The following is a 26,696-nucleotide window of genomic DNA, read 5'->3' as shown; positions in this document are numbered from 1 at the left end:
TCATAGCTTCCAAATCAGCTTTGACCATTTGAAGCCATGTCTTCAGATGACCACTCTTCTTGCACCATCCCAGTAGTAGTGTTGGTGTTATTGCCTTGTGAATCAAGTTGGTGGACGAAAAAGTGCGTGGCCAAACCATTAGCACCTCCTGATAAGAAGTACTTCTCCTTAGCCGGCATAAACTTCATGTAAGAGATCAACATTAAAAGATTTTTAAAATCAAGTTATGATGAATAGATAATTCAACAAACAGAACCGCAGTCATGTTTCTTAGCTGGACCATGAAGTTGGATGTAGTATACAACGCCATGATTTAATATGAAAAATATATCAAAGTATTTCAGCAGATTCTTATCAATTTCATTTTACTAAGTTTTTTTATTTTTTGTCCACAAAATGCACTAACGGATTTTAATGCTGTATAATTTACACACGCTCAGTCTTTATGAATTACACTGAATTCTAAAAAAAAAAAAAAAAAAAACATTTTATGAGCTTTTGTTCGCAAGTTTTATGTAACACGATATTGTGTTTAATATATTCAGAGTGGAAGCGGAAAAAAAAGATGAAAATATAAAATTGCATACAAGCATCTCATCAGATAAACGATGAAAAAAAAAATCTGTGATAAGATATGGAACAAGTAACGCCATTTATTGTTAAAAATAACGAAAGATGATAATGAAACGTGCTTAAACAACATCTTAAAAATCAAATCTACATTTAAGGTTTCTTTTTTTCTTTATATTAACATAGTACTGCGAGACTGAATAGAAAAATATGCAAAAAATGTTTTTGCTTTTTAAAGAAAAACTCATACACACACGCAGGTTCTGGCCAGATCATCGAAGTTAAGTAATGTTGAGCCTGGCCAGTACCAGATGGGTGACCATTTGGGAAGGCCAGACATTATATGTACTGTGCGAGTCTTAGAAATTTCCAGGTTCGTATCTGAGGGTGCATTAATTAACTGGGAGAGATGCACTCCTGGTCTTCATTAAGGCATGCATCTAGAAGGAAACTGATGTAAAAACCTGTGGTCTACTGTATACTCTGTTGTCTAGCAAAAAAAAAATAAAATAAAAAAAATAATGCCTATTTGGTTCTACACAAAGCCTTTACCACTATAAACAAATCATCTGTGTAAATTTCCGAACAACTTCATTATTGTGGCGAAAGCTTATACGTCAAAATCATCGGGTGAGTCCATCATATATATATACTAGTAGGTCACCCGTTGCCTGATTGTAAAACACAAATATTATATTTTAATTAATGCAGAATTCTTTATTATAAATAGAAATACAATGTTAAATTCCTTTAAAAAAAAAAGGAAAAAAAAAAAAAAACGAAACTGAGACAGGTGCATGCAAGTATCATGTTTTTTCTAAACAGTTCACTTCTGGTAAGTAAAAAAGATACTCGAGCTGAGAGCAAAACCAAAACCTCGGCAATGAGTCAAGTACAATAACCATTAGGCCAGTATGACATAATCCTGAAGTATTTTTAAACCAATTTCTTCTTGACATAAGGAATCTGTCACATGAATGCTTCGTAATCTGTCACATGAATGATTCGGAAAACAGTTGACAAGCAGATAAAAATCCAATGACTCCCCCCAGATACTAATTTTTCAATTTTGATCCCTTAGTAGCTCTTTGTTATGGATGAAAAATGATTCCACATGTCTGAATACCCTATATACCAAATTTCAAGTCTCTAGATAAAAAATTCATTGAGTATATAGGTTGAGAAGTGTCCTCCCATACATTCTCACTTTTATAGATATAGATAAAAAAAAAAATTTTAAGTTGATTTTTCTATAACACATCCAGGTAACTTCTAGTAAATAGATATTATTTTAAAAATACCCAAAATATAATATTGTCATCCAAACAATCCATTCTTTTAGGTTCTAATAACAAAATTGTCCTATATTACCAGGTCATTTTATAAGTTCTGAAATTTAATAGTAAGTGAGAATGTCTATTTAATTTAGCAGTTCAGCCTGGCTTTGCTTCGGCCCTAACGTACTATCCATAACTTTATGTGCATATGTATATACATTAAAAAGTTTGACTCGTGTCCAGGTAATATACATCTAAAATTTCAAGTGTTTTGACTCAAAATTGGTGGAGGAGTTTGGTAAAGTTTGCAAAGGTCAACTCTTTCAACTTTGACCTCTTGGCGGATAAATTCTCGCCCCAAAACTACAAGAGCTAATATGAAAAAACAATCAGAGAATGGAACAAGAAACCCACAAAACTTACATATACATGAATTTGACTGAAAAACTAAATGAAAACGTTATTCAATAACATCTGCCTGAATCAAAACATGCTGCCTACATATATGTTACAATAGAAAAATGCGAGCATGAAAAGTAATATGGTTAAGCTTAAACATGGAAAAGTAAAGGACTAGTTGAACTGGAAAAGTAAAGGACTAGATATTCTAGTAAAAAATGTAAATTTATAACTTAAAATAGTGCAGCATTAAGAATTGATTCATAACATTATATAATCAATTCTTAATGCTGCAATATTTTAAGTTATAAATTTATTATATTTTTTACTGGAATATCTTGTCCTTTTCTTTTCCAGTTTTAACAACTAGTCCTTTCTTTTCCATGCTTTAGCTTAACCATATTACTTTTCATGCTCGCATTTTCTATTGCAATCCATGATTTTTCCAGGCTTCCAGTAAATTCATTTGTTCTTTGTTTATTTTCAGTCTTATTTTTTGCCCCCATAAACACATATGTAATAATGCATGGCATTTGTCTGCTTTCAATAAAATCCCCCCCAATTATCTCCCTTTCATTCTGTTTCACTTGTTACATCTCTTTTCGCGAGAGTGGTGAATTGGTAGCAACAGTAGTTGCTGAAGCGATGTGGTTGCTATAGAAACCAGTAATAAAAAAACATCGTTCACCTTACATTTTTTATGATTTTGAGCACCAGTAAATTCATCATAACTTTTGTTGTACTGAACGAAAATTGAAAAAAAAATTTTTTTCACAATATAGCTGAGAAGGTGATCTATAAAGTGTAATGATTGTTTCAAATTTGGTCAAAAAAATGAGTGAGCGGTAAAGCTTTAAAGCAGTTCTGAATGACTAAAACTGCACTTAACCAGATATTCAAACATGGTAGTGTTGGAATTATAGAGAGAGAGACAGAGAGACATTTAACTTTATAAAATTATCCAGGAAAAATAATTTCACTATTGGCAGCCTTAAAAACATGGTAGTATTTAAGGTACATTTAAGGTAGATAACGTTTTGAGTTTCCAAACGATAACTCAGCAAGAGAAATCACTCCAAATATTTACTCGATTGTCTCAACGAAAGAACGGGCAGAAAAATGTTTACAAAATTCAGAAATTTCGTCCTTGAAAATGAAAACTGATCAAGACATCCACTCGAGTTTGATAAAGAGTTCTCTGCAACATCACTTAAAACCTTGCCGTTGAAGAACTGGCAATGATGCTGTAAAATGTTTTTGACTTGTGATGGGGGGTATGAGACGAATGGATTCGCCAATCATTTTTATAACCAACGGCTGTGCTAAACAACCAATCGAAACATCGCAAAATTATTATAAAAATCGAATTTTGGATTCAATCAGTTCGCCATTTGCTACGTCACGAACCGCATTTAATTCTTCGCCGCCATCTTGGTTACTGATCTGAACTATGCCGCCATCTGTGTTCAACACAATGTCTCAAAACTTAACAGATGCTTTCCTCAAACTGTTCATCAATAACACCTTGAAAAGGTTCATAAGCTTAAAATAAATAAATTAACAGATTTTAAAAAGGGTATCAACATTTTAATTTTTCCTATAAAATAAAATTTTTATGTGTTATATGTGCCCATACACACACAACCTATGAAGTTGAGGGTTTTTTTTTTCTCGCACTGGCATTGATATTAAAAGCCTACGTTTTCTATTTAAAAATTATTAAAATGAACTTAATATAGTTATGGATATGCAAGCGACTACATGAAAGCTAACTAATTTGCATATTCCTTTGAAATATGAGCATTTATTAATTACTTATTTTTATGGTTTCTTATTGGATGATTGGTTTCATTTCACTGACTTCTACTTATGCATAGTTTCTACATTCTGCATAATTGCATAGAATTTAAAATGACAACCTTCTAGGACACGGATATATTTTTATATGTATCTATAAGTGATCTTGTCTGTGTGTGTGTAAAAAGTCTCTACTAAACTCCCCTCTGAAATTTGGTTTACAGAGTTGAAATTTGATATATAGGGTATTTGTACCTGTAGCACACTTTCCAATTGGGTTTTTAGCCAGCAAAAATTACTGCTAAGTAGTCAAAATTGAACACAATAGTTGACCTTGGTAGGGTAAATTGAATCAGACCTTACTCTGGCTGTTACTTTTGTGCATGTGCAAAATTAAACATGAACGGTTCAAAACCACTTAATTTTTAACATTTCGTATCTCTCAATAGCTCAGATAGTAACGTTGCTCAAGCGATAACTAATGACTAAGGTTGGAGCACTAAATGTTATGGTTTCGATTCTAGTGGATAGCATCCAAGTAATTTTTTTCTTTTACAACTTTTGAAATCATTATTATATATTGAATGATAATCAATAGAGAATTGGTTCTATAATAATAAATCAGTATGAAAATATAAAATATTTATGCGTAGTTTATGACCAGCCAACATCAGGGTGGCATATGTTATATTTTTAGGAAAAAAGAATTCCAGCAGAGTGCTCTATTATAAGGAAAAAATTTTCAAAATAAAAGTAATATTTATATATTTTTTATTTTCAGAAGTATAGAAAAGATAAACGATTGGTACCGGTTTCAAACCTGATATTAGGGAACCGTTTTAGGTCCTAATATTAAGCTCTCTTCAGCCAATCTACCTCGTCTGTCTATAACCGGGTTTTTTTGTGAATTTACAGTCGGCTTCTACTGATTATAATTTGACTTTGTACTTTGTTCTCTACTTCCTATATTTCTTCTGCAAAGTCTGAAGAAACGTATTGTTTATTCAATTCTGGTAGTGGAAACATGTAACTAAACAGACCAAAAAACGATAATAAAAACATATACACATATTAGTCCTCGCACGAAAGAGCATGACACAAAATGTTTTAAATAATAATAGAATAACAAAGACTTTCGCTGGCGAGGACTACTAGTGACCGTAACCAGTTATACATTCCTTTTGAAATTTTCATCTCTATTTTTCTCGTTATGTACTGAATATTTGTTAATGAAAACTTTTAAATAACTTTTCTTTTTTTTTTTTAATTTCTTTCAGAATAGAAAATCTTTAAAATTTAATAAGGAACATATGAAATTTAAAAAAAAAAAAAAAAAAAAAAGTTATTTTAAAATTGTTAAAAAAAAAATTCAGATTTTCTCATTATTCAGACCTGTATTACAAAGAGGGGGTTGCAGAAAATGAGTTGTGGTGTGAGGAGAAATAAAAATTGAGATAGAGATAAGGCTTTAAAAATAAAGGTACAAGATTCAATTTGAAATTTATTTATCTTCAAAGTGCACTTTTATAAATTTTACAAAGTAAGGTATAAAAATTTAATTTAAATTGAATCAAAAAATTACCTTGGATTTATTTTATGTAATGTTGCAATTTAAAAACATTATCTTTCATTTAGCAATTAATGATATAGATATAAAATTTTCAATGATTTTTTTTAAAGTGCAACAGAATGTACATTACATAAAATCCAAGGTAATTTTTTGATCCAATTTAAATTAAATTTTTATACCTTACTTTGTCAAATTTATAAAAGTGCACTTTGAAGATAAATAAATTTCAAATTCAATCTTGTACCTTTATTTTTAAAGCCTATATTAAAAATGTTTTGTTTAACAATTTTCAGGCCTTGGATGAAATGCTATTCTAACTTTATATATATATATTTAAAAAAAAAAAAAAAATATATATATATATATATATATATATAAAATATAAAAAAATAGAATAAAAAAATAAAAATAAAATAGATAAACCGAATCTTAGCCCCCCCCCGCCTCCCAGCCTAAGCGAACACCCAACAGGACAAGACATACTTACCAAGAAATCATCTCACTAACGAGACGCCAACAACCTAAACCTTAGAACCCGAAATTTAAAGTAACCCCCTCTCCTTACCCCTACATATCTCCCTCCCCTGACATCATTCATTCCACCATAAACAAACTTTTCTGTAAAGTCTGAGGAGGCTACATAACGGCCAAAAAACAGTCGTGTAGCTGAAACAAAAATGTAACTGAACAGAAAAAAAACGGTAATAAAAAATAAAACGTGTATATATATATATACATATATATATATATATATATATATATATATATATATATATAATACAAAAATATTTAGCTCCATGAGACATTCAAACTTAAAACAAAATTGCAAAGAATTAAAATCCAGACAGAACTTATAGGACAACAATATGTGTGATAAGATAAAAAAAAATGATATCTTATCAAGTGTCATCCGAGTTTAATGACTGATAAGTTTTTGTTGGTAAATAAATATTTTAATCAGAAATATTTAATAATAAGTCATTTATTTATTTTTTAAACAAAAAATGTCTTCTTGGCTCATTTTCAAATAAATGACGTAATTACTCGAATAAATAAAGAATTTTGTCCATTAAATAATTTTTAGAAATCTAAGAAGACAAACTGTCACTTAAAACTGACCGACAAGAAATCTTGCAGGATGCAAATGGCCAGGTCTTATTATTTTATCGAGGTTGTCAGATCAAATATGAAAGATGATTTACATGAAAAGAATCTTTCTAGTTCTTTTGGACAAAATTAACTTCTGGGATTTTTGATTTTATTTTTCTGTAATTTTACCGAACAATACAATACACACTCAAAATAAAAATAAATAAAAATGGAATAAACAAAATAAAAATGGAATAAATAAAATAAAAATGGAATAAACAAAATAAAAATGGAATAAACAAAATAAAAATGGAATAAATAAAAAAAAATGGAATAAACAAAATAAAAATGGAATAAATAAAATAAAAATGGAATAAATAAAATAAAAATGGATGCTTCATGAATTTTTCAAAATATCACAACTCGCAATTTATCGTTGCTTTCAATTGATGTAAAGTTATTTTTCTTTGAAATTCATAAAACATTATCAGATCCCTTGTTGGACTACTAACAGGTTTTAAGGGTAAAATAAAATTAAAGTTCAATATGTCCAAATAAGTGTAACTAATAGATATTACTCAGGAAGGATTATAACAAAATTATATAACAAGATCTTTACCCTTATCACTTTTAAGGATTTCTATTCCCTTTCACTAATTTCTATCCTTTTTAAACCAAGGAAAAGGTCTCCAACTGCCCCCCACCACCACCACCACCACAAGGAACATAAATCTGTTTGAGGAGTTGTTTGGTGAATTTCTACCATTCAACGAAACACGAGTAAGACGAAATTTACTACTAGTAAAATCACCTAAGTGTGAAATGAGTGTTTGGTTTGGCATGTTTACTTCAGACATGAGAGAGAGACAGACAGACAGAGATATTTAGTTCCACAACACATACTTATTTACAAATTTCAGAGAATTAAAATCCAGACAGAACTTTTGGTATGACCTAATAATAAACAAAAGAAAAATAAATTAATAAAAAAAAGAAAACTTTATACTCGTTACATTCTTGACATGCTTCGACAAATTGTTCCACTAAATAAATCCTCAAGTTTATTGGGGTGAATGCTCAACTTGTTCTCCATAAATTTTCTTTTTTAAGTGGCTATTCAAAATTTTATGAGATTCAATTAGATCACCATGAACCTGCATCCTAAAAGTGTGACACTCAATGTTTTAAAATTCTCTTTAAAACTATAAAATTGGTCGTACCTTGCCTATAACTCTTCTTCATCCAGAACTTAGCTTTTATCAGATTTCCATGCATATGGTTACCAGCAATTTTCTTATAAGCAATTATCAATGTTGCATACACGATAGGATTGGGGAGGAGAGTCTTTTGGTAGCATTTCAAGGTCAAGGCTAATGTTGTGATTTGTTTTGGGGGCCTAATAGATTGAACAATGTCAAATTATGTCCATGGAGAAGACAAAGATAATTTAATCTAAAGTTACTTAACTAGTTGGATTTATTTTCCTAATTAAAAGTTGCTTCTAATTAGAATTGCTCAGTGCCAACATCTACTTTGACGCTATTGTCTACAGAACTTCTAATTGCATTAAAAACAGATAGCAAAGAATTTCAAAACGACCAGGAGCACTGCTGGGATAAGCAGAGAATAGTTAAAGTAACTGGTTTACTAATTTACAATGTTTTATACGGACAAAACCTGACTAAATTATACTGTATTAAAGATATCTACGCTTTATACAGGCATACAGTAAAGCCCCCATCCTTAACCATAAAAAATGGTGTGCACCATTCCTAGGTGGGAGATCATCATCATCATGCCAGGTTTGGTCATGATCAGTTTAATGGCGTAGGTTGTAGAAGAGTGTGTATATATATATATATATATATATATATATATAAAAATAAAAGAGTGTATGACCTTGACCGTTGACCTTGAAAAATAGTGTGCACCATCACCATCATCGTGCTATGTTTGGTCATGATCGGTCCAGTGGTGTGAGCTGTAGGAGAGTTGTACACACAGACACACACTACTACTTTATATATAGAGAGATATGCACAAAAAACTTAGTTCACTATTTATTAAAAAGTTTGTTTTTTTTGTCCAATCAAATTGATAATCGAAATTGGCAGAATTTGTACTTTGATAAATTTTTGTTACGGTTGTGCTATTGTCCTCTAAATGCCTCTCTTCCTGTCTATCTATGAGATTTGGTTTCAAGACACATTTGTGCCATTCTCGAAATGTCATAACTATGTCATAACTATCCAGTAGTAATAACATCTAACAACCTTAGGTTTGATGACCACTTGTCTTATGTATCCAATAGGGTTAATAAGGAGCTTTATGTGTTGCGTATCTTGAGTCACCAATTTCTTCATGAATGGCATTTGCTAACTAAGCTTTACAAGGCAACGATTCGTTTCCACTTGGAATATGTGTCCCTAGTGTTTGCTGAAGTTGGCAAGGGGTTTGATTCTCTTGAGTGTCTACAGCATTGTGTCATCAGATATATACTACATATTCTCTGCTGCGACCTAGTTCATTCTGGAGTATAGATCTGCTTGGATTAGATCTGTTGTCTACTCACCGGAATGTAACAGTGGCATCTGTTGCATAGAGATTATTTCATGGTTCTTGCCCCATCATATGCATCTGTGCTGCGACTGAAGAGACCAAACCTGCGACGATAAACTTTCATATTAGACCCACTGCATAATCACATTGGTGTTTGCTCAAAGATGTACTGGCAATCTCCTTTTGCATTGTGTTCTGCAGTCCTGAACCTGCTTCCTCAGAACTGTGTGAATGAACATGTATCTCCATCACATTTTCAGAGTTCTGTATTGGCTAACTATCGTGATGTTCTTGAGTTTTATGCATTCCCTAATTAGTTTTGCAGCCTGTTTACTATTGCTGACGGTTTTATGACCATGGCTCAATATGAAGGGGGGGGGGATTAATTTATTTTAACATTTAAAAATAGAACTGTTCCTGTTATTCTCTCATCCATGAAAAAACTTTCGGATAGAAATCATAAAAAAAAAAAAATTTTAAATATAAAACTTTTAAGTCTTTAATTGGGTATCACAAACAAGTTGCAAAAAAAAAAAAAAAAAAAAAAAAAAAACCCCAGGTAAATATAGTGAAATTCTTTGCAATTTCAAGTTATTGTTTTCACGGATTCGTGATTTTTTTAATTTGGGTGTTTTTCAACTTAATGTGTATGATATTGCATCTCTACGCATATAAAAAGTCCCATCTTAAAGAAAAAGGTGGCTACTCATCAATATGGTGGTCTTAATGTTTTTTTTTTAATTGTCTTTCACAAAGAATGTTTGTCCTATTATCAAATTGTGTTTCCACCTGTTTTTAGATAATGAAAGCCCACGTATTGCTATTAATTTACGAGAAGAAAATTGAAGAAAAATCATATGATATGAATTATATCAAGATTCAATCCATGGAAATAAATCTTGTAAGAAAAAAAAAAAAAAAAAATGATATGAATTATATCAAGATTCAATCCATGGAAATAAATCTTGTAAGAAAAAAAAAAAAAAAAATGATATGAATTATATCAAGATTCAATCCATGGAAATAAATCTTGTAAGAAAAAAAAAAAAAAAAAATGATATGAATTATATCAAGATTCAATCCATGGAAATAAATCTTGTAAGAAAAAAAAAAAAAAAAAAAATGATATGAATTATATCAAGATTCAATCCATGGAAATAAATCTTGTAAGAAAAAAAAAAAAAAAAAAAATGATATGAATTATATCAAGATTCAATCCATGGAAATAAATCTTGTAAAAAAAAAAAAAAAAAAAAAAAAAAAAAAAAATCAACATTGCAATGATTTTTTTTCTTTTCAAGATTAGGATTTTACCAAATGTAAATAATTTCAACATGCAGTTCTTTGAAGAAAAAAGGTCAGCAAAACGTTACATAAAAAAGGAAACGTCCAAAAGAAACAAAAAAAAACATTGGCAAGAGGTGTTGTACTGAAAGAGTAACTTTGAATACTTGAAAAAAACTATTATAAAAAGATGAAGGAAATTTTTCAATTTTAGATGTGCAAACAAAGTAGCAGGGCTTGTACAAGAATTTATTCCAATTCTGAACAACTTTCAGGTCTTTCTCTTCTCATGTTTTTACAAACTGCTGGAAGGAATGAAAACCGAGTTGTTTGTTGATGCTCTTAAGCTTTATGTCATTCGTGTGATTTGATAAATTATGTCCTGTTAGTGGTGAATAGTTATTGTTCACGATCGCAATATTTTTGGGTTGTTGAATCTTGTGCGGAACAAGAGTGCCATCTCACCAAAGTAACCGCCCTCTCTGCAATATATGCGGTACATGCGCTAGACGACGTTAACCCTGAAGCACATGTGGCCTGGGTGTTTGCAAACTCATATGTCCATTAATCACGTTGACACACCGGTTCCTGTTAGATTACCAAAGCCTGGTCAGAAATAAAGTGGATGACCATTTGAGAATTCCAGGTGCTGTATGTGCTCTCTGCTTATCTCTGCATTGTTTCCAAGTCGTGCTGGACTTCTCCTTGCCACTGGACTCAAGCAGTACCGATTCAGGAGAGGTGTGGTTGGAGTTTACACAACTCTTGCCTCACAATTACACGTGCAGCTACTCTTACAGGATAATCCATTGTCTCTTGAGACTAAATAGAGGCATCGATCGATATGCCCATGAGAGGAGGAATGAGGCTCAGGGCAAATACAAGACAGGAGAACGCCTCCCGCCTCATCTGTATCAGTTCAAAGATTCATTTAACTGATTTTAAGGATTCGATATTTTTTTTTAAACTTTTTTTTTTTTCTTTTTTTAAATCGTTAGTATTTGAACAAGCCACGCGTGTGTGGTCCCCCTTTTGTGCTGCATGTGAGATGACGCCACAAATAAATAGTGAAGAAATGATGAATGTAAGAAGTGTGAAGGGCTAATATTGCCTTCACATTTTTGCCAAGAGTCATCCATACTGAATTTATGTTAAGAACAATGGCTTACACATTTTGGCCAAGTTTCAGGATGGATCAAACGCTATGGGGCAAAAAGTGCCATTTTGGGCATTTTTTACCTCTTTTGAGCCCCTGGGGATGCCGAATCCCAGTGTAAATGGATAACAGTGCAGTTTCAGGCCTTAACACATGTATATTTGAGTTGACCACAATGAAAAACCACTATATAGTAAGAAATATCAAGTTTTTGTTGAGAAATATGAAAAAAGAGCCACAAAAAGAGACGTTTTTAGCACTGAAAGTCTCAGAGGACGCAAACCAGAATTTTGCCAGGGTCACCCATACTGGATTTATATTAAGAACAATGGGCTCCACATTTTGACCAAATTTAAAAAAATCTAATGGATGGATCAAAAGTTATGGGGCAAAATGTGTCATCTTGGGCCATTTTGGGGCATTTTTGACCTCTTGAGCCCCTGGGGGCATAACGAGAACTTTTGTAAAAAAAATTTTTTCACTGTGCACATCTATTTAATGAAATAGAATTTGTGGCAAAATTTCAGGAAAAACTAATGGACGCACAGAAGCCACTGAAAACATAGGTCCCTCTCCGATAAATCGGGGGACCAATAATCACTTTTTAAACAAATACTAAATTTCTGAAATATCAAGTTTAAAAAAGCAAAGGGTAAATACTTAAATCATCTAAATGGGCAAACCCATAATTCCAAATGAGTAATATGCAATAATGGTTGTACCAACATATTAACAAGTTGTACAGATTATATTTATTATTGTTTAGATTATATGATTAATAAGATAATCATGTTAGTTCTCCCCCCCCCCCAACTATCTGCAGCATTTTTTTCAATGGATGATCAAGAAACTTGTTCCTGATAATAAATTCAAAACAGATTCAATTTTATTGTTTTTATAACTGTTTTCTAATGTTTGTTGTTTATTAAAATTACATATTTGTTTTAGTCAATTGTTGCATTGTATTTTTTTAACTTGCAAAAACGAACAATATGTAACAATAAAATACAATGTAAATAAATCATTTTTCTTTGTTTCAGGAACCTGGGTTCCATTTTGTGTAGTCATCTTTCAATTGTTTTAACTCTTCTCATTGCTAGATTTTATTGTGACATTATGATAGACAGCCATGGGGGCTGATTTGTATAAGCACCCATAAAAAAAAATCAATTAAATAACCTGAACAATTTCTCCAGATTTTATTCGGTATTTGTTTATTTTTAAGACAACGAGAAAATGTTACACAATAGTAACATTTTGTTTAATTGTTGACTACAATTAAGAACCCAAGTTCTAGTAGTAGACTTGTTTTCCTGTTCTTTAACTCCATTACATCCTAAAACGTACAACAATGTCACCAAACTAGGAAGTAAATTATCTCCGTTATTGTCCACCATAGATGCCGATTTCTCCCGTGAAAATCGGTTCCCACATGATAACATTATTCCTCCTTTCCCGAGTATGAATGGCCCCCACATCCGCCTCTTCAGCTCCATTCATTATTCAATGACATCTGGAGTGTCAACAAATAGACATTTTTTCTCATCTTTTCTGTTTCGTCTCTTAATAAAAAAATATAAATAATAAAAAAGAATCTTTAAATAATTGAACCCCCCACACACACCTCTTATGTAAATCAGAAATTTTTATTTATTTCATATTCGTTAAATAAATACCATCATTTTGAGAGAGAGGGGGGGGGATAAATATTTAGAATTTACATAAAATTTGCTCTAAAAACAGTTTTGTTTTTCAATAATTGTATTTATTGCAAACTAGTTTTGCCTAACGTCGCACAGTCGCACACTGACCGATATTTTTTTACCATCATTTTTCTTTTAAATTTCTTCTAAGAAAATATTTACGCTTTTTCGAAATAATTTAATGCAGGAATGAATATGTTATTGTGAAAAAAAAAAATGTTTTTTAAGCGATCAAATGTTGATATTTGAATTCTGACATTTTATTTTATTACCATATTTTAAAATTTTTTAAGTTTTAACTTTCAAAATTTTATTAAAATATGGTAAAATAAAAATGTTAACTTCTACATTATAAATTGATTATTTTATTAATTCTTATAAGACTATGAATAATTTCGTTAATTCATAATTACTGTTTTAATTTTTATTATACGATATAAACAAATTCGAAAACGTTTGATGTTTCTTAAATGTGGATTTGCTAAGAATTTTATTTGATAGTTTAAATATTTCGATTTTTTTTTTTTTTTCAAAGTTCGAAGGTTCACAAAATGATTTTTTTTTTCAAATATTAAGATTAAAATTGCTGTTTTGTTTACGAAGAAACAGAAATGAATTCTGGTGGATTTCAAACGTTTTTAATGCGATTTCGCTTTAGTATTTTCTATTATTCAATTTTTGATTTCAATGAATAATCGATGTATAATAAATAATATTTTAATGCTTAAGTTGCGTAAAGACAAGAAACACACAATGTTTTTAATTATAGATTGGGACCAAAAGTCGAATAAAAATACTCGAGATATTCCAATAGGTTCTGAAATTTATTTTTCAAAAAACAAAAAAAAAAAATGCAGAAATTTGAAAACAAACAAACATATATATATATATATATATATATATATATATATATATATATATATATATATATATATATATAACGACAGAATTAAAGAAAGATGAGTGGGGAAAAAAAAAAAAAAAAACAATTATGAAATGGCTACTACTAGAAGTGGCTGGCTGACAATGTTTGAAAAGGAATTTGACAACCATTAATGATAATGACATCGAAATTATGTAAAATATCTGAATTTGTTTACCAGTTGTATTTACCCGGCGTTGCCCGGGTGAACAAGACAGAGAAAAATAATTCAAAATATAATCATGTCATATATTTGTCGGGTTGGTTTTATCATTTTTTATATTAAGCTTTCAATAAATAAGCCATTAAATAAAAAATAATTCAAAGTTACGGAAAGACGAGAAACACAGACGATTTTATTTTAATTTTTTTTAAATACAGAGATTGACACTGACAGGTTGTTGTTGCTATAAACTCAAGTTTGTTTTGTTTTTAGTTCTTTGTTAGGATAGTGGCGCGATTGAAAAAATACAGCTTTTTATTTTGTACATCGATGTTGGATGTGTCACTGTCCATTATAATATACTTTAATTAACAGTTCGAATTATTATTTGATAGCCGACATGCTCTGTATCTTTACGACGTTGCCTGGGAGTCGTGTTACTTTTATTTACTATGCTATTTGTGTTGGTAAATTAGGTATTTTCTTATTATAAACAACAAACCGAAAAGTTAAACAACAAAATGGCAGACATGAAGTTGTCATCTTTTCAGTCTCGATAATGACTATACACACACACTCACACATATACGAATAGAACGCCAACCATTAAATGTCATAGGATTTTGAAAGTTAAATTCTGTCGTTTTGTCGAACCAAATTGCTCGAAAACTAATGCTAATTTCTATTTACAAAATTATTGGATGGAAAAAAAAAAAAAAACTTTCAATCATTTAATTAAATGAGGATTTGTTAAAAATTAAAAAATAACTTTTCATTCGACAGTTTAAATGCTTCCAAATTTCTCTCAAAGCATTAAAAATGATCGACTTGGTTTCAATGAAACAGAGACGCATTCTGGTGGATTTCATTTCGTCATTACAATTTCTTCAACACTATTTTACGCTACTCTATTATTATTATAATTGATTAACAACAAATCAAAAATATGTAAGTTATGCATGCACAAACGAAAAAGACAGACACGCGAGAAGTGGTTAGTATGGAGATAAAAAAAAAATTTTTTTTAAATAATTGATACATCGCCCGAATAAAAAACAATAGTAATTTCTGGTTCGAAAGTTTTTAAGGGAAAAGTCAAGTATTCTAGTTCAATTGTGCTACCAACAACAAACAGCAGTTTTCTTCAACTGAACCAACCAGTCAACCACTATTATTACTGCTACTGTGAAGTGAAGCTGAGTGAAGCTCTTTTGTCATTTCTACCAAAACAAATACAAAATGTGTGGTTGGAAATCGTAGGAAACATAAAAATTCAAAATGAATACGGAAATATTTCTTTCATTCTTATTTCAACAATGCATGCCAAAAAAACATTTCATCTTCCTTAAGAATCGGTAATAAATGACAAACCATTAAAATGTTTTTAGCATTTCGGTGCTAGTGCAACTGCAGTAGTGCACTTACTGATCCGCGCTATTTTTTTTAAATCGTATTTCCAAGTTTAATTAAAGTTTGATGTTTTCTTATTCAATTGTAAGGTTAAAGTATAGAATAGTTACAAAACACCCTCCTCTCCCCATGTTAAGAACGGCTTTTTAAATAATAACGTTATTATTTCAGCACGGATCAATAAGTGCTCTAAGTACCAGCATTTCTTTACAGGTTTCAATTTTTGTTCTAAATGAATACAAGTAAAGAATTTACGTCGATTTTTCAGAAAAAAAGAGCAGAGAATGTTTCTCCTAAAACTATTGAATATTTTTTACTTGTGCAGAATACAGATCGTGTTGAAATAATATTATTTTGTAAACAATTCTTAACATGGAAAGAATTTTAAAAACTATTCTGTACGTTCACCTAACAATTTAATAGACAAAAGATTCCGTAAAACTTAAATTTAATTTGAAAATCTTATCTAAAAAGATAATAAATAAAACTAAAAATAGCCTGGTCTGCCCGTCTGCGCATAACAACGATGCCCTGACAGTTCAGTTAAAAAAAAATGAGTACAGAAAAACAGATTCAACATGCGACTAGAATGGCTTAAATGTCAAAAACCAAAAATGTATATTAAACAGAAAAAAAAAATAATAATAATAATGAAGCTGTAATTAAAAAAAAAATTCTCTAGGAGTGACAGAAGACAAACTGTCTCCTTTTCTTGTGTTTCTTGTAACGTAATGACAAAAAGGGAGACATTTACTTAGTCATTTTAACTTCATTTTGGAAACATATTTAGCAGAAAATAAAGTTATTTATTTTCAAACAGTAAAATTTTGTGACACCATTTGCATTTCGTAATTTTGATAATGACTTTTTATTAGCGAAATATTTATTGAAGTAAAAAAAAAAAAAAATATAGCGTAAAATAAAACTTAGATACAGTATAGCCCTGGCATACGTTTTTTGTTCATGTTACGATGTGGAATATGTTTTTTTCCGACCTCTGGTTACGGTATTTGCCCCGCCTTATGGTGTTATTAAGAATATTATTTGATTATATACATGTGTATTATATACTGTACAGCATTTTGTTACTAATTTTGGTAAATCTTTACATTAGGGCCATCATCTCTACAATTTTCTTTAAAACACGACATTTATAGGTTTTCAACTATGCTGAATACGAAAATCGCATTTAAATTTTGCAAAGATATCGAGATATAAAAACCTGTATTATACACTAATTCTCTGCCGACCATGTTTTTATAAATAAAAACAATGATAAACAAGTCTCTGCGAAGAAAAACATGGCCTCCAGAGAATTACAGTGTATGATACTATTTGTCTGTTCAATTTAAATGTGATTTTCGTATTCAGCATAGTCGAAAACCTTTAAGAGTAGTATTTTAAAGAAAATTGTAGAGGTGGATCTAATGTTAAAAAAAATAAATAAATAAAAATAATTTTTAATGCCGTATCCCGAGGTTCTACTGTACTTAAAAAATATTGGTGATTGTTAAGATAGAGTTGACAGATCGACTTCTTTTTAAGAAACGACACAATTACGTACTTAATTATCATGCTGAAAATAGTAATATATCCAAAAATTATGAAAATTCATCGAGTAGAAAGTTATTTATATCTAAAAGTAATTTTTACAGAAAATTGAGTAAAATTATATTAAGACACAGACATACAGGGGACATAACTTGGAACGAATATTTTAGATTACTTGTTCATGACTGCAGTATTTGTTGCCTTGTTTTGTTTTTTGTTTTTTTTACTAAAAGCACAATAGCAGTTCTTCTACTCGAATTTCGTAACTTTTGGATATATTACTATTTTCGACATGACAAATAAGTACTTAATACTGTTTTTGCTTAAAACGGTATATTTAAAAAATCGATTTGTTGACTATCTTAACAAGCACCAAAATATTTTCATTTACGAATTAAATTCAAATCTACCATAATGCATTTAGTAAACAAACGAGTCAGCCATTTTAAACGTTTGTTAATATTTGAAAAACAAGAACTGAATTCGGGAAGCATAAAACATTTCATTTAAATCGGCAGCAAAATTGAGGAAATTAAGTCAGACAAAAATTCAAGTAAACTTTCGAGCAACACCGACTAATAACAGCTAGTAAATAATAAATGTACATTATTTTACTGCAGTTTCATTAGAATTTAGTGTCCCCACTGATGCTGGGTTAAAACAGAGTTGAGAGGGGAAAAAATACCAAAGTCTTATGTACGAAAAGAAATTGGAATCTTAGGAAAATCGGCATCATTTCATTAATCATAACAGCAACAGAACTCATGAAAAAGACTTTCAAAAACTCCCTGGCAAATGTAACCGGTGAACCAAGTGCAAGAGCGCTACAAACAATTGTGCTTAAAAGGACGGTTAACATTTTAGAAAGATCTCTCGGTTGGAATGTATGAGATAACGGGTGAATGTCTGCATCTCCAACTAGAACAGAAAAAAAAATTAAAGAAAAAAAAAAGACCAGTGCGTTAATAAATTCCAGAATTTTTTTTTTTTTTTTTTTTTCATTTTCATCAAAATTCAAACTGACCAGGAAATGAGAAAACTAAAATAATTTTTAACCATGTTAACTAAAACAAATAGATCTTATTTTTTCAGACATTTTAAAGAAGGGGGGAAAAGAGTAACCCACATGAATATATATCTATAAAAGTGAAATTGTCTGTGTGTATACATTTCCCAACCAAACTACTGTTAATTTTCAGTCTACAGACTCGAGATTTGGCATAAGAGGTATTGAGATTTGAGAAAATCTTTAATCGGTTTTCGGCCAGAAATTTGTCCGTCAAGGGGTCAAAGTTCAACGATTTGACCTTTGAAAACACTACCAATCTCCTCCACCAATTTTAGGTCTAAAATTTTGATATTTTAGATATCATTTTTTATATTTTAGATGTAGGTTAATTTGATTTGAGCCCAAACAATAAATGTTAAGGGGTCAAAATTTAAAAAAAAAATGACCTTCGCGGTCTCTACCAAATTACTCAGCCAATTTTTGGTCTAAACATTTGAAATTTTACATAAAGTCTATTCAGACATAGAGCGAGCTTTTTAATCGGTTTTTGGCCGAAATTTTGGCTGCCAAGAGGTCAAAGTTCCACGGATTTGACCTTTGCAGTTTCTAGCAAACTATTTAGCCAATTTTGGGTTTAAACATTTGAAATTTTATATACATACATGCAACAAGCTTTTTAATCAGTTTTTTGGCGAAAATTTGGTTGCCAAGAGGTCAAAGTTGAAAGAGTTGACCTTTGCAGACCCTACCAAACTCCTCCGCCAATTTTGAGTCTAAACACTTGAAATTTTAGATGTAGGTTACCTGGACAGGAGTCAAACTTCTTAATATATATATATATATGCATGCACATAAAGTTATGAACGGTACATAGGACCCGAGCAAAGCCGGGTTGAACTGCTAGTAAAAAATAAATTCGTATGAATAAGAATAAAAATCAGTTCCTTTTTTGGGGGTAATAAATTGATCACCCACAAAACAAAATAACCGGTATAAAATTAAAAAAAAAAAAAAGAAAAAAAAGACAGCCTTGGAAGAAATAGTCAAACTAAGATCAAATTGTAGTATCTGTTCTAATCTCAATCAAATGGAGAAATTTTAGATAACTACCTTTTTATTTTCTCAGTCGAGAACCCTTTTCCAGGGAACTTGATTTTGCCCATATTACAGATTTTGTGCTTGATTATTTTCAAAAAGAAAATTTTCTGTTTGATTATTCCATTATTTTCGTTTTGCTATAGTCACAACACTTCGATATACGCATAACCTTCGACCTTCTTCAAGTGCAACTTTTCAAACCTGGGAATCTTTATGAACGGATTTTCGAACTAAACTTAATTCACAGGATTAGATTGTTCCACATGGCGTAACGGTCAACAATGCTGATTAGCAATTAGTTCTAAGTGATATATTTACTTGACTCCACAACTGGATTAAAATCCACAAGGTCATTTTTTTTTTTTTTTTTGTGGGAAAAATCCAGTTTCCAAAAAGGGCAATTTTGGATGTCTGTCCGATTACAGCACAGATATACTTTTTTTTTTTTTATCTATTTATTAATTTTTTTTTTTTTTATTTTATTTTACAAATGAAGCACAAAACCATGCAAATGTGAGGCATGGAAGGAAGTATGATCTTCCCTGCCTGTCCTACTCTTAATAATTCTGCACAGTTTGGCTCCTTTTAACACAGCAGTCACCATAATACCACATTTGCACTTTAGATTTATTTAAATCACAAAGGGTTTAAAATGAAAGAAAACTAATGGTTTAAATTAAGGTTTGGCAATGGAGGAAAGGTAAGTCTTCTGGAGTTTGAAGGGTCAATCCTTACAATAGGTAATGATAAAGCCTAATTAACACTTCTACCAGGTCATGATTGATATCCTCCAGCTGTGGATGAGGTCTCAGGTTGAAGTTTCTTTGGACAGGTTGCCGAGTTCTTAAAAATATATGTACAATGAAGGTCGGAAATAACATCGGCCGAAACGTTTTGATTACAACCAAAATTTAAAAAGTACAAGGTATTGTTTATTTTTCACTTGATTTCTCAACATTAAATAAAAAAAAATGTGAAAATGTATTGCAATAGAACTGATCATGACATGTCGAAAATTAAAAACAAAACAGTTTTAACATCACAATAAAAGAATGTTTAATGCCCAATATTCAATAAGATTTTACGAATTAAGTTCGGAATTTTAAATAAAATGAAAAAGAAAAGTAAATTAATTGGTTCTTATTTAGAATTCAACCTTATTAACAAAACTACAGAAAACATGGTGTACGTACCCTTCATGGAACAAAAAAAATCATTCTAAAAATCACGTAAATTGATCAAGTAGTTTTAGTTTTGCATATGTATGTGTATGTATAGTTGGGCAGTTCCGTCGGCATTCCCCGGCAAGGGCGCCTTTTGAATATGTAGTCAGGGTTTACCTGTTTGTAGGAGTATCCTTATGACAGGTTCTGATAAAAACCTTGGACACTTGATGATAGTGTCTCTAGTAGATATTCAAATTGTTTTGCCTTTTGTTTTGTTTTTTATTATTTTTCTTTCAATTTTCTTACCAGTCTGTTCAAGCTGGGGATGGGACATCCTACCTGACGCCAAACATTTTACCCACTATCTTATATATTCCAAACGAGAGATCTTTTTAAGATTCTGGCTGTCCCTTTAAGTTCAATTGTTTGAATTTATCTTGCTTACACTTGTTTCACAGGGTATTTTGCCAGGTAGTTTTGAATTCTTTTTTTTTTCCTGAGTCATGTTACTCCTATAATTACCGGAATGATGGTGATCTTAAGATGCCAGTTTATTTTTATGTCATACATAAGACCTTGGTATTTCGTTATGTGTGTGTATTTTGTTTATTTAATTGTTAGGTGAAAGTACAGAATTGTTACCCCCCCCCTTGTTAAGAATAGGTTTCTAAATAATAACGTTTTAATAATTGAAAAAAAAGTTTGAAAATGTGAGGTAGTATTACTGTACACAGATTCGAAAAAGTTGTCAAAAAACAAATATATAACAAATAAATGTTATCAAAGGCAAGATAAGTTACTTTTCTACCTAACTGGATATGTTTTCAGTGTTTTTATTTAATGTAACATGTTTATTCAGCTCGAAAAACATACTGTGTTTACCGATGTATTGGAAAATTCAAAATGGCGCCCGACTCTCTCTTTAACACGGTAAGTTTGGGAAAAGGTGCTATAAATATAAAACTAGACAAAATACTGTTAGAAACTCGCTCAATATATATTACCGTGACATAGGTTGACATATATTCGGTGTTTTTTTTTTTTAATAGTATTTTATCTAGTTTATTATTTATAACACCTTTTCCCGAACTTACCGTGTTAAAGAGGAGTCGGGCGCCATTTTGAATTTTCCAATACATCGGTAAACAATGTATGTTTTTCGAGCTGAATAAACATGTTACATTGAATAAAAACACGAAAAATATATCCAGTTTGGTAAAAAAGTAACTTATCTTGCTTTTGATAACATTTATTTGTTATATATTTGTTTTTTGACAACTTTTTCGAATCTATGTGTACAGTAATACAAACCCGAAAATGTAAAGGAATGTATTTAAAGTGTCGAATAGAAAGTCATTGAGGCGGACCTGAACGAGCTTTCCCCCTGTCGTAAAAATAATTTTCTATGTTATTTTTTTTTTTTAATTTTTTTTTTTTTTTTTATTACATTTTCACCCCAAACAAGGCAAATTGCCACTTTGGTGTAGGGGGCTACTATCAGGGGCAACAACTACTGGGGTACTATGTAGGGATTTGGGCAGCAAGGTGTCGGTTCACGTTACACTTGAACTTCTGCACGTCAGTACTGTTGGGGAAGCAGGGACCTGGAATGGAATTCCAGAGTCTTGCGGTTCTGGGGAAGAAACTATTGGAGTAAAAAGATCTTTTACATCTAGAGACCTCTACAGTGTGGAGGTGGGATCTAGTAGCCTGTCGGGTTTGTCGAGGGTGCTCGCGTCGTGGGGGCACAAGTGATTGCAGTTCATCAGAGCATTCACCACTAAAATACTTGTAGAACAGGCAGAGGGATGCAACATTTCGTCGATGGGACAGAGGCTGAAGCTTAGATGCCAGTTCAGGGCCTATCAGATTTGCGACTCTCTTTTGAACCTTGTCAAGGAGCGAGAGACTAGTAGCAGATGCACCAGCCCAGATTTTATTTTTTTTCTTTCTACATATTATCGTCGATAACAACTTAAGTTTCATATTAGTACGAAATTTTTTTTTTTTTTAAGTGTATTTAATGACTTAACATGGGGGATCACTTTTCAATAATAACGTTCTATTAAATTGATACCCCACTTTGCGGTCGTTTCGTTCTTCCTTATAAATTTTTCTTTAATGAATTATTTCAGTTTGAATTATTACAATTTCTTTTCGTTCTTTATTATAAATTTTTACAACACAGCGGACACCTTAATAAGGAGAGTTGTGTTGTTTGTGCTGACTGACCGCAAAATGGGGTCTCAATTTAATAGAATGTTATGATTGAAAAGTGATTCCCCCCCCCCACGTTAAAAATTCCTGCTAATATGAAAGTTAAGTCTGTTGCCGATGATAATCTGCAGGAAAAAATAAAACGTGAAAAGGAATTAATTTTATGGCTTGGGGGGGGGGCAAGCTTGATCAGGTCCGCCGTCATTTAAATTGGTTTTAAAACCAGCAAATCTTCATGATTTGACAATTTTAGGAATATTCAATAATTTTATAAGCACCAACGATTGAAACTTTGACAAGCAATAGCATTAGTTAAATTTTATAACAATTTGGATCAATTTAACGACTAAAACGAGTGAATTAAATTTAATTAAATCTTAATTTTAAGGCGAAAAAAAATGGCAAAACAAAAATGAAAGTAAAAAGACTCCTGGAAAACGCCGAGTAAAATAAAATCTGAGAATTTAGGAAATTTAGAGTTAAAATGAGAATGACGATTCTTTTAGGATTCAATCTAATTAAAATAAAAACTCCTGGAAAATCTTTTATAACGAACGGAAGAAGATTTAAAAAGAAAAAAAAAACAACTTGTTTTTCTTCAGAAATTTGGAATTTTTTGTTTTTAATTCGATTTTTAAAAATGTTTTGGAATTAAAGATTTTTTGTACAAAAAAAAGAAAAAAAAAAGTGTTTTAGTCATAATTAGATGAAAATTAAATATTTGTTGATTTTAGAAAATACAACAATAAACTCCACAAGAGCAGATGAAAGTGTAGTATCTGTTCTTCAGATGCTACACTTCAATTCCTTGTTCTGTCAGTGGGGGAGAAATCCTTCACGACTGAGACAATTAATTTTTGTTTCTTTCCCAACGTTTAAAAACAATGCTGGTGTCTAACTTTTCCCCGTGGGGGAGGCAAAATAAATAGGAACTCTTGGTCATTCTTATTCAAATTAACACACGCAAAAAATCATCATGTTTCAAAATAAAATAACGTTATTTGGTCATTTTTTCTTTTTTTTTTTATTACTCCAATGGGTGTGTTTACCCAATGATGCCCGGGAGTATTTTCATTCTTGTTTCTTTTAAGCTAGGTCTATTGGTTTTGTTTTGTTTCTGTTTTTTTGTTCTCTTGCTTATTGTTTTTTGCCTCACTCCCACCCTTAAAAAGAAAAAAAATAAATTAAAAAAATAAAAATACGAACTGTGCTATTTTTATTTTTGATGGGATTTACAAGTTAAATTCAATTTTTTACCGTATCTTTTTTTTTTATCAAATCGTTGGGTTACTAGTTTAAGAAAGCCCTCCTCCCCATATTAAGAATAGGTTTCCAAATAATAAGGCTATCATTTCAGCATGGCCCGTATTTTGTATAAGTAACCATTTTTTTTTTTTTTAAATAGTATTTTAAAATTATTACAACATCGATTTATCATTAATTAATTGAACCAGAAACACGTCGTTATAAAACTAAGTTTTGTTGGTCTATAAATTAGTTTAATCTTCATTCGCAAAATTATTGAATAGTTTCAATGTTTTGATAACATGGGGATGGATTTTCGTAATTTCTGGATATATTACTATTTTCGACATGACAATTTAATACTGTTGTTTTTACTTAAAGCAGCATATTTTTTTTAAAAATCGATCTGTCGACTGTATCTAACAAGCACAAATTATTATTTCGAAAGTTTGAATGCTTTCAAATCACGTTCAAATTTTGAAAGGTCACGAAGTATTTTTTTTTTCAAATACTGACAAAAGATTTAAAATGGCTGACTTGTTTATGAAAAAATCGAAATGCATTATGGTAGATTCATAATTCCTTTTTTTTAGTATTTTTTTTTAATTCGTTTTATTTTACACTGCTTTATCTTTCACTTTATTATAAAAAAATATTGAAGAAACACGAAAAACGTGTTTATAATTTTATAAGATTAAAAGGTTTATTATTTTATTATTTCAAACAAAATTTCTTGTGGAAAAAAAAAATTTTGTTTGCAATTTTGTTTTTTAATTTTTGAAAGATCTTAAATGGCTTGTTTCGAATATTAAGGAAATAACAGAAAAATGTAATATTTGTTAACAAAAGTAAGAAGAAAAGCTGAAGAAAACAAAAACAGATAAAAAAAAACGTGATTTAATTGTTTATTAAAAGTGAGTGGGTTTGTTGCAAACGTTTTGTTTGTGAAATAAGAAAATTAAACTCAATACATGAGTCTCGAAATACCATATAAACAGATATAAAGCCGAAAATTAACAAAACAAAGACTTGCCCACATTAAAAACAAAAAAAAAGGGAGGAAAAACCCAATACCTATATAAAAACAACGGGTAAAATGCAATCTTTTCCCGTTGTTATTTTTTTTTAAGAAGGAAGGCGGTCGACATCCGAGATTCTAATGAATGGAATAATTATGGCAGAAGAACGAGTGTCGGGTTAATAAAAATTGTTGCGTTTATACGTAAACAAACGATACACTTACCTCGGAACACAACTCGGGGAAGATTTCTCCACATCCCGTGTAGCAAACAATTTCATGGGTACAGGCCTGGTTCCAGACATAGCCGCCAAGCCCCTAGAATACTTATCCGCCATCATCCTGGCTCGACGCTAAACTGGCGCATGCGTTTTCATTATCGACTCTGCAACGCTACATGACCACGAACGATCCGCAACCTTCTACTATGGAAGCCCATAATCGTTATAATGTGTGAAAATGAAACAAATTTCTGTTCTGATTTGGATGCGATTTTGGTTTTAAATTGTGTGGTTTGTCCAATTTGTGATTATGCATATCGTGTTATTTTTTTTTACAAAATTAACACTACAATAAGTAAATGTTTTGTTTTTTTTCATAATTTATGTTTTTGCAATTTATGTTTTTGCAATTTTTTTATCTATATTTTTTCTTCTGCAAATTTTTTTTTCATTCCATATATAAAAAAAACTTTCCAACGGTTTTTTAAGAACATATATTTGTCTCTGATGAGTTGTTTAGCGGTCTTCCGCTGATCAAAGAAAAATGTGTAATACGTACTTAGGACTGAGTGTGAATAAAAAAACACCTGTTTTTTTTTAATTATATATATATATATATATATATATATATATATATATATATATATATATATATATATATATATATACAGAAGAGCAGAGAAACATCAGTACCGTCGGTTTTAAATCAGGGGGAAGTAAACATAAAGAGAGGCTCAAAAAAGTCTGGTAAATAGGACCAATTATAGGTTCCCCCTTTGTTTGGGTTTGAAACCGACGTTATCGATGTTATTCTGATTTTCTGTAATATATGTATATATATATTAAAGAAATATTACCTGCGTTTGAAGCATTGCATATATCTGAAATTAAGAATTACGTATATAAATGAATACATTTAGAAGGCTAAAAACTGTGCATTTTATTATAGAAAAATGCGTTGTTTTCCAACAATATGAAAAACTAACTTTTACATTGGTTACACTACTACTACATTTTTCCAAAGGCTTACATTGCATCTTTCTAGCTCTGATTCAATCTGCTAGCAATTGAAGGAACATAACTACCCCCATTCAGTTTAGACAACTCTTATAATAATAATAATAATAATAATAATAATAATAATAAGAAGAAGAAGAAGAAGAAGAAGAAGAAGAAGAAGAAGAAGTCTTCCGTTTTCCTGCTTTCCGGCTGACTACAATATGGTTGTCTTCAAGTCTAACGTAAATAAGTTCTTGATGAGCCGTTCCATAT

At 30.7% G+C, this 26,696-nt stretch overlaps 1 protein-coding gene across 31 annotated transcripts in view; it reads right to left on the bottom strand.

The window, feature by feature from the left end:
- LOC145260301 (phosphofurin acidic cluster sorting protein 2-like) overlaps positions 1-26,031 on the bottom strand; it is a 459,714-nt gene extending 433,683 nt beyond the window's left edge. For all 31 annotated transcript variants that reach the window (XM_080118156.1, XM_080118160.1, XM_080118163.1 and 28 more), the window contains exon 1: positions 25,429-26,031. In XM_080118156.1, coding sequence (XP_079974282.1) covers positions 25,429-25,544 — 116 coding nt within the window. In that variant the 5' untranslated portion in view covers positions 25,545-26,031. The remainder of the gene's footprint in view (positions 1-25,428) is intronic.
- Between the last annotated feature and the right edge of the window lie 665 nt (positions 26,032-26,696).

Source organism: Euprymna scolopes, chromosome 36 (genome assembly GCF_053919585.1).
Source record: "Euprymna scolopes isolate OS-2025 chromosome 36, ASM5391958v1, whole genome shotgun sequence".
Taxonomy (NCBI): Eukaryota; Metazoa; Mollusca; class Cephalopoda; order Sepiida; family Sepiolidae; genus Euprymna; species Euprymna scolopes.
This window is presented reverse-complemented; position numbering and strand designations above follow the sequence as displayed.